Raw genomic sequence first — 9970 nt, forward strand, 5'->3', positions numbered from 1 at the left:
GCGCCGCGGCAGATTGTTTTTTTTTTTTTTTTTTTTTTTTTTTTTTTTGCGGGCCAGAATTAATTTCATTCGGGCCAAATTTGCCCCCGGGCCGCTATTTGAATAGCCCTGCCGTAGGGAATGATTAACGATATTCAGGATGTCTGGTAATAGTCATGACTGTTTTGAGAAATTAGCGGGAAATGTGTTGAGAAAGCATCTTGAGGAATTCATAACTGATATGACCTGTGTAAGTGTACTTGGGGCTGACAGCTAAGACAAATTACAGATAAAAGAAAAGTGAGCAGAATTGATTTGATAAAAGAAATGATTTATTAAAAAACATCATCCATATATTCCACAACTTTTATACTTTTCAACGAACAACACTGAAAACTGATTGCATCAGTATACAATGAAAACAATGATATGCAGTGTAACAGACTGTGTCTTTAGTGTGGCACATCATTGGGTTCATGGTGTCTTGAAATCATTAGACAGGACAAACAAATATCTTTCAAAATGAGGGGCTCAGAATGCAAGAATACAAAACTCTTTTTTTGCAAGAACTGCCATTTAAGTGCTCGTTTCCAAAACACAGTGAGCTAAGGTGCCTTGTGAGTAGTGAGAATGATAGAAGCAATATTAGTCACAACATAAATGTCTTCTACGCTTTCTTGGCCACTCGCTCTTTTTTCTCAATAAAGAGAATGAGTCTTTTAACCCATGGTGTCCTGGGGTTTAGACAGATCTTTTCTCCACTTGATAAACCAGCACTGAAAAGAAAAGAAAAAGATTTATGTAGAAGATACAGTACTGTTTCAAAGATTTGGGTCGGTAAGATACTTTTATTCAACATGGACACATTAAATGAATCAATTGTTATCAGATCTGTCTAAGTTATGTATTTCAGAAATGTACATATACAAAAATTACAGTTATCTTAAAATGTATTAATTTAAACAATGTAATAATTTACAATCAAGAGTGTAAAGACATTTAGAATTTCATAAAAGATTTTTTTTTTTTAATAATAATAATTAATTTTTTTACTTTATATTTATCAAAGAATCTTTGTAAAAATGTATCATGGATTTCCCAAAAATATTATAAGCAGCACAACTGTTTTCAACATCGATAGTTTAAAATCTATAAAAATAGAAAACAGTTACTTTAAATTGTAATATATTTCAAAATTTTTTGCTCAAATAAATGCAGCCTTGGTGAGCAGAAGAGACTTCTTTCAAAACATTAAAAGGTAGTATGTTTATTAAGTTTTATGGTTATGCTGATTAGAATTTGCGGCTCTATTTTCATATTCAAGCCCGATGTGAAAATTTATGAAAATAAATGATCAGCTAATAAAATTCAAGCTTGTGCAATTTTCAGTTACGACAAAAACCCTCAAACATTTACAACATCCTATACCTAACTAAATGGAAATATTTCAGGAAGACGCATGACTCCGTGAGGAAGTACTTACATAACCTCAGTAGTCTTGCAGTGAGGGCCTCTAGGCAGGATCTCCACACGCCGCAGGTTATCCGGCGGGATGATCCTGGACTCCAGCTTCAGACACATGCAGCGGGTGTTGTAACCTGCGCCAAGAGGCTGCACAGCTGAGGAAAATAGACAACGGTTAGCAAGGCTGGAAGGCCAAAGAAGCAAAGTGTGACCAACATCAGTTGCACAACTCTTAACTCACATGTGGTCTTTTAATCTTGTGCAAAAAGGGATTTATAAAATAACAGTGTGAAATGGCTTTGAGGAATGTGAAGCAAGCTCCAAGGAAAATGCTGAAATGCTGATGTTCATTTCCAATGAAACTATATACACACATTGTTAGAGAGTATTGTTTAGAAATATTCCATATTTGTCCTGATGGAGATATTTGACATGGCCAGCAAAAACCAGCTAATTTCTAGTGATTGAAGCAAAGTATAATAGACAGATAATGAATGTGAAGCTTACCACCGGAGAGAACGATGCTGGCTACAATAACGGTTAACATCAGGAAGACGTTCATGATGGGTGAAGCTTCTGCTGTTGATTTGTGAGTGAACACTCGAGATCAGATGCCGTTATTTGTGCTGCTGCTGTACGGCCTTATATATTATGATTTCAAAGGCCTCGTGATACAAAGTGGTGATTTTATTCCACTTCCCCTTTAACCGTTGTGTGTGTTTGTGTGTCTCTTCATGTGCATGTGAAGGCTTGTGTGTAAATATGTGGCTTGTATCTGTTCACATGTCTATCAGCCGTGTGTCATCTGGACACATCTCATGTTCTCCAGGTTACCACGGTCAAAATCCCCCTGGAGTCCTAAGCTGTGTTTACCAAAGCTTTAACCAAAAGTCATGTGTGATTCATATTTGTCTGCTTACAACAGGTGGAACATTTCTTTAATAGCCCAAATATTATAGTTTATATAGTGTACAAATATAGTATTATCTGAATATTATAATTTATTTAGTTAAATCTATCTATCCATCCATCCATCCATCCATCCATCCATCCATCCATCCATCCATCCATCCATCCATCTATCTATCTATCTATCTATCTATCTATCTATCTATCTATCTATCTATCTATCTATCTATCTATCTATCTATCTGTCTGTCTGTCTGTCTGTCTGTCTGTCTGTCTGTCTATCTATCTATCTATCTATCTTTCTATCTGTCTATCTATCTTTCTGTCTATCTGTCTGTCAATCTTTCTATCTTTCTGTCTGTCTATCTTTCTATCTTTATGTCTGTCTGTCTGTCTATTGTTTTACGGTGTGTACTTTACTCTTAACACCTTTTACCTATTTATTTATTATTCTCAGGTAAGGTAAAGAAAGTCAAATCTGACCTAAACCGTAAGCATTCAAAAGGTTCTTACAATTTGGTCAGAAGACTCTTCTGTGGTATGTTCTCATTAAAAGTCTTCCAGCATCATAAATCTCAGAAGGCAGATTTTGTAATCAATTAAATTTATTTTAATTGGTTACTTTTCTTTTTATAATAAACAAAAATATAAAGGCAAATAGAACTTCATCGTTTAAGTATAAAATACAATAATCACGCTTTGAATCAAAGGTGTAGTAAGCTCTGGGCTTCTCATCTTCTGCTTGGGGTTTCTTGTCCTCAGCGGCTTCTAGGCGTCGGGGGCACTAGCGTATCAGTATCCCCCGAGGCAGTCAGTTCATCAGTCTTTTCAACAGGCGTTAGGTTGACACTCCTCCAAAGTTTCCCAGATCCTTCTCCAGGCATGTGCAAGCGGTCCACCTCTTCATGTCCTTGAACTACAGTAAACTCAACTAAGATGGCTGAGTTCATTTAAAGTTCTAGGAGTCTAGCGCACACACATAATCGCACTTTTCTGCTCCTCTTAACATGGGTTGGCACAGTCACATATACATACAAAACCAATTACTGTACATCTATGCCAAAACAATTTAAGCCATCTTTTACAAACAAAATAAATAATAACATTGAATGCAATGCATTATATCCAATACATTGGCTAAATATGTGTAACAATAAAGGCATCTATAATAAACAAGGAGGCAGGTAATTGCATTTTCTTGATATTATACAACACTATATGTCCGTCATATCCGTCATATCCGTCCGTCCGTCTATCTATCTATCTATCTATCTATCTATCTATCTATCTATCTATCTATCTATCTATCTATCTATCTATCTATGCTGACAGTGTGACTTTTATTCAGTGGTTGACTGTGCCAAGGGGGGCGTGGTCCAGCGAGGTCTGTGACAGCAGAGAGGATCGGGAGACAGGTGCGGCGTAAGTGGATTAAATGCAAATGACAAACACCTGTGTCTTGTTTCAGTGATTGGCGTGGAGAGACCGCATATAAGTGACGGGGAAACATTGTGCGCAAGAGCGAGAGCGCGAGGCAGCTTGAGGGAATTAACCCTTTATGGACTGGGAGAGAATTCTTTGAGTTGTGTTGTTGCAGTGTTGTGTGCGCACCTTTTCTTTGTATTTTTATTTTGTTTTTGGAATAAACCCTACAGTCTCCCAAGCCGACCCTGTCCTTTTCCTTCCCTACATATTGAACCGTACTACACTTACGAAGTACACAAATTGAGTACTTGAGTAGAAGTATAGATAAAACTTCATAAAACATTACTCCAGTAAAAGTACTCCTTTTCAATTTTACTCAAGTAAAAATACAAAAGTACTTGATTTTTAATGTAGTTAAGTATTAAAAGTAAAATGTACTGATCGATATTTAATAATTTTGCTTAAGATACCATGGGGAGTTGCTGGGTCTGACATTTTATTTATTTATTTTTTTTATTTCATTTTCACATCAAAAACATTAAAAAAACCAAACAAACAAACAAATACAAAAACAAGAAAAAAAAACAGTGTTATACATTTCACAAAAGGAATGTGATGGACAATGGGCTTTATGCACAGCTGCACTACTTCCTGAACTTCAGGCAGGTCCTTTGTTTCCTGTCTGCCATTATTGGACAAACTGATTAATTCAGGTGGTCAGGCACACCTGGATTAATCAGTTTGTCCAATAATGGCAGACAGGAAACAAAGGACCTGCCTGAAGTTCAGGAAGTAGTGCAGCTGTGCATAAAGCCTATTGCCGAAAAACCCTCAAGGGGCTTAATTAGTGGCAATCTCCATAGAAACAATTATATTTAACAAATTAAAAACATATTGTAATACAATTTAAAATTGGATTTAAAGCACAAACCCATATGGAAAATTCAAACAACTTAGTAACAATAATTTTACTCTCTGTTTAAACTGTTCTTTAGAAACCTCAACAAATGATGGGGGGAGACTATTCCATACCTTTGACCCTCTGTATAATATACTAAACTGTGTTTGAGTCGTACGAGAGTAGGGAGGCCTAATAAGACGACTACTACTATATCTTAAAATATGTCAGTGCTATTGTTTTGTCTCAAGATGCACACCAGCAATGTTTTTTTTTTCTTTCTTCTAAGGCACGTTTATAAAAGCGATTATCTATCTATAATCATGCTCTATGTGATGCAAATGTTTTCTGTGGAAAAAAAATCCTTTCCAAATAATGGTCTAGTCCTCCTTTCTGCTGCACGCTGAGAGACTGAACAGAGCAGTGGTCATACAGAGGACATGAGATAAGTTCATGTGAAAAGTGAATCATTTTATCTAAAAAAAAAAAGAAACAAAAAAAAAGGTCAGCATGTGGCGTAATGCATGAGGAAAAATGAGTTAATAAATAAAAATTAAAGACAAGTTTCAGCACGTGTTCAATGGACGCCACTGGACATGCAGGAGGAAAGTAATTTGAGATCAGTCAATGAATCTTCTGGTATAGTATTACATGAATCATTTATGCACCATTATGCATGTCAGAAAGAAGTTCTGAAGAAAAAAAAATGATGATTCTTGCATCATTCATTATGTAGGCTATTATGAAATCACAAATTTCCCAGACATCAAAATATGAACAATATCAGCTCTCAAAACATGTTTAATTAATAGCTTACCACAAAATAAACATTGTGATCATTTACTCATGTAGATTCAAATATGACTTTCTTTGGAATTTATTAATTTCATAAATGTTATTTGTATCTGTGGAATTTATTCATTTCATAAAAGTAATGTTATTTCTTACTTGCTGCTATAATTATCACAAATCATTATATATTATTCATATATATTTTGCCATCTTGAAATGGACAAAGACCATTTTCTGAAGATTGTTGAAAACTAAAAAAATATATATTTCTTTTCGACATATTGTCTACACGATTTCCACAATATTTTCTGTACTTTTTTAAATGCAAAGTGTCATTTATGGTAGATGAGCAATAGTGCTTTCAGAAAATTTGGTAACACTTTATTTCGATAGTCCACTTTAGACATTCTACAACTACCTATAAGTAACTTTGCAACTACATGTCAACTAACTGTCATTAGATTATTAGTAGACTGTCTGGTAAATATCTGCTAACACTTTATTTTGTTGGTCCCCCAACAGACATTCTAGTGACTATAAGTAACTTGGCAACTACAAGTTCAACTTATTCTACTAACCTGAACCCGAACCCTAACACCTAACCATAACCTCATGATAACAGTCTACTGATAGTCTACTACACTCTACTAATACTCTAATGACAGTTAGTTGACATGTAGTTGCAAAGTTACTTGTAGTTAGTAGAATGTCTAAAGTTGACTATCGAAATAAAGTAGAACCGAAAATTTGCCATGCCATTTGCCATCATGCAAGCTTTCATACATTTGCTTATCATAATGTTTATCTATTCATCACTTTTAATTCCAAACAGAGTTGTATTGACATTTTTGCAATGGGAGACGATACATGTATGTTTGCTTTGAACGCGTGCATTTTTCACAGATCTCTCATAACCATAACCATTAAACACCATAAGCTTTTGCATATAAACATAGATGAGAAATTATCCTTCGATGATCTTTTTCACCCATTCATCTTTGGGATTGAGGCAGGTCTGTCCTTGTTTCAGAGTGGCACTATGTAAGACAAAGAAGGTTTAATGAACTCCGATTAAAAAACAGATTAATGCCTCCTATCTATCATGCATCCAGATTGCACTGATCTTTGGTGTATATCACACTCACATGATCTGCATGTTTTTGCATTTTGCTCCTGCAGGAATCGTCTCTATGTTCTGAATTAGTTTTGGATTAATTGGTTTTCCTGAATATGTTCGAACACACGGGCAGCGCAGCTGTGGAGCCATCAGTCTAGCAGCAAATACTTCATGAAAAGAGAGTAATAAGAGTGAGCAATAATTCTTTCAACACATCTTTAGAGCTGATTTACAGCAGAACTGAATTCTGTTTGCATCACTGATCTAACAATCTGTATTGTATGAAGTGCTTTATAAATAAAGGTGACTTGACACATGACAATTTTCAATCCTTTAAAAACAATTGTACAATTGAAATTGCCAATGACATACAGAAAATGCCTCTGCTTACCTTCTTTTGTGGACAGCAGTGCCATGCAGGTCAGAAAAAGAAAGGCTGCTACGGTGATCTTCATTGTTGTGAAATTTCCCACCGAGCAAACAACGTGCAAGTATAGGCTATAGAAGCGGTAAAGCTGCCGGAATTAACTTTACCGTCTGTTGATAGTGTTTGTGGATTATCTGGCAGGACTTGCCCTTTTAAAGTACCGCACTACTGACATCATGCTTGTTTAAAGTGATTGTGCAACAGGTCTTTCTTCAGTTAACCCAAATTCTGCAGAAGGCACCCAGGAGATTTAGCTTTAGACTCATTTAAGCCTTTGGCATTTTTCACAGATGACAAGCATTTTCAGCAGAAGGAAGAAAAAGATCAAATGGGGATTGTGAATTGATGAAAAGTCAATGAAATCTATCATAATAATGTACTATACACCTAAAGCGTGGATTTCGACAGAAGATATTTGGAAATGTCTGCAAACATGGTATGACATTTAACCACAGCTAAGAGATGGACTGATGTTTTGGAAAGTCAAGCACAATTAGCACAATTTATTTGTAAATGTAAAAGTTTACATTATATAATATATTGAATTGCATATTATAATGCAATGTACACATCTTTTGAAATATGTAATAATGACAATTAATAATAATAATAATAATAATAATTAAAGCTGCAAGCAGCATTTATCGGGGTTCAAGCAGTTAAGGCCTTTAAGCACAAAAGCATCAAAAGTTATTAGTTTTATTTAGCAAGCATGTAACCACTGACATAATAGATGAAAAAGACCATTTCCAGCCAATACAGGCAATGTACAATAGGAAATATATGGTTTTAAAGCTTTTTAACAGTTATAGCGCCATGGTCCGATCTCCATAAAATTGTTTACTGTGACCTCAAATTGAACCCATACACATGTGTACTGAGTTTGGTGAAGATATCTCATTTACTTCTTGAGTTATAGCCATTTTAGTAAAATAGGCTCCTCCCACAACAATTTACCACATTCTAGTATTATTTACTGATTCTAGCATGATTTGCCATATTCTAGCATGATTTACCATGATATACCACATTCTAACATGATTTACCATAGTTTATCATGATTTATCATGGCTTACCATGATTTACCCTGTTCTAGCAACATTTACCATGATTTACCATGTTCTAGAATGATGTACCAGGATTCTAGTATGATTTACCTTCACACACCACATTCTAGTATAATTTATTATGATTTACCATGTTTTTAGCGTGATTCACCATGATTTACCACGCAATTATGTGAAGTATCAGTACAAATAATGTGATAAACTCTGACAAAATATGATTGTGCTACAATAGTAATTGTTATATAAGTGATTTTTTAGTGTCTTATTTTTATATAAGTGATTTTTTAGTGTCTAATGAATGCAAAAACATGTAAGTAGACTTCATTAATAAGTAGAATGGCCAGCAGAGGGCAGTAGAAGACCACTTATTGCCTCACTTTCACTTTAAACCTCTTGATTTTCACCAGTTTTCTGCACTAAAGCAAACCAGTTTTTCCATGTTAACTCAATAATGCATGCTTACACACACACTCACACACACACACAAAAGGCATTTCTTTGTGATCTAATACAGTTTTTCTCAGTCGCTTTGGTGCATTTCTCACATCACTATTTACATTTGAACAACAGTTAATGCAGTTCTCAAAACAATTAGTACAAACTGCAAAACCTAGTTGATAACCTGCAAAAGCGTGTCACTTTCTCAAAATGGATAGCTCATTCCTCAAAAGCAAGTATTGATGTCAATGTGTCAGTGTCAGTGTCATCAATATGAAAAGTCCTGACACCATTGTTTATGAGCAAGATAATCAAATGGCTTTGTCATGTTTTCATTATGACAGTTTACTCTGTAAATGTTTTCCAAATCAAAAAAGTCAGATCTCGGTGACACCACCTGAACATGCTTGAGACAGCACTATATACTATTTGCACAGCCATTTGAAAAATACAGTAAAGTTACACATTACTGTATTTAGTGAGGTAACTGAGTACAAGACACTGAATATGTATGTTTCACATTTTTACTGCATATGCTCTTTGCTATTCTAATTTGTTCACAACATTGTGCAAAAGAAAAAATACACCCTTATTTACAACAAGCATAAACTCCCTTTGGGTAGAGCTGTGCACAACTGTAAACAATATTGCAGTACATATTGGAACATACAACTTACATAGTACTGTAATCATTCATGCACATCCAGATGTTCCTCATCAGTGAAAGCTGAGATTCACCTGAGAGAAATTGTTCAATTTAGGAGACATTTTCAGGAGAAAAAAAAGATTTTAAAATTTTTGTAAAATTTGCTTGACAGATTTTGACAACTAGTTCAACATTTTTGTATGTAATGACTCAAGCAATGAAATGAGGACTATTAGTTTTATATGGAGTGACTATTCAGCATTCACAAGTATAGTTAATTTTGACTGACATGACATAAGCAAATGATAATGTTATAAAGCAGCAGAGAGTTGTATGAAAGTAATTGATGCATGTCCAAAAGCATTTGCAATTTGTTGGAAGGAATGAGAAATTGCTACTATGATGTGCACAAATGACTAAATGTTGTGGAGGTTGAACTAACTGTTGTGCAAATGTAAATAGTGATGTGAGAAATGCACCAAAGCGACTGAGAAAAACTGTAATATAAAACAATATTACCAGTATAGGGCTGTAACGATTCCTCGATTAAAGTCAAGTACTCGATTTAAAAAAAATCCTCGATTGCAATTTACCCGTCCGTCGAGTAATCGGCAAAATACCGGAAGTGGTGCATTCCACAGACGAGAATCCATCAACCGCAGAATTACACAGTTTTCCAAGACAACGATATTTAAAACCATTTACAGTCATAATATAGCATAGTGCTATTGTGAAATCACAAAGGCTGTGATTCAGTTAAATAAATATATCCTCTGTTTTTTTGTTTGTTTGTTTTTTCACAGAGAAG

General features: G+C 34.8%; 1 protein-coding gene and 1 long non-coding RNA gene across 2 annotated transcripts; both read right to left on the reverse strand.

Annotated features, from left to right (window-relative positions):
- Positions 1 to 291: 291 nt before the first annotated feature.
- Positions 292 to 2069, reverse strand: LOC311288299 (interleukin-8-like). The gene is made up of 3 exons (XM_084405625.1): positions 1951 to 2069; positions 1463 to 1598; positions 292 to 755 (listed from the first exon to the last, which is right to left on the reverse strand). The coding sequence occupies exons 1-3, from the start codon at positions 2003 to 2005 to the stop codon at positions 647 to 649; spliced, it is 300 nt and encodes a 99-aa protein (XP_084261751.1). The 5' UTR covers positions 2006 to 2069; the 3' UTR covers positions 292 to 646.
- A 3392-nt stretch (positions 2070 to 5461) lies between these two features.
- LOC311288296 lies at positions 5462 to 7202 on the reverse strand. Its single transcript, XR_014626916.1, has 3 exons — positions 6976 to 7202; positions 6613 to 6751; positions 5462 to 6504 (listed from the first exon to the last, which is right to left on the reverse strand). It is a non-coding gene; the product is annotated as an uncharacterized lncRNA (long non-coding RNA).
- Between the last annotated feature and the right edge of the window lie 2768 nt (positions 7203 to 9970).

The sequence above is a fragment of the Rutilus rutilus genome, assembly GCF_951802725.1.
Source record: "Rutilus rutilus genome assembly, chromosome: 3".
In the NCBI taxonomy this organism is placed as follows: Eukaryota; Metazoa; Chordata; class Actinopteri; order Cypriniformes; family Leuciscidae; genus Rutilus; species Rutilus rutilus.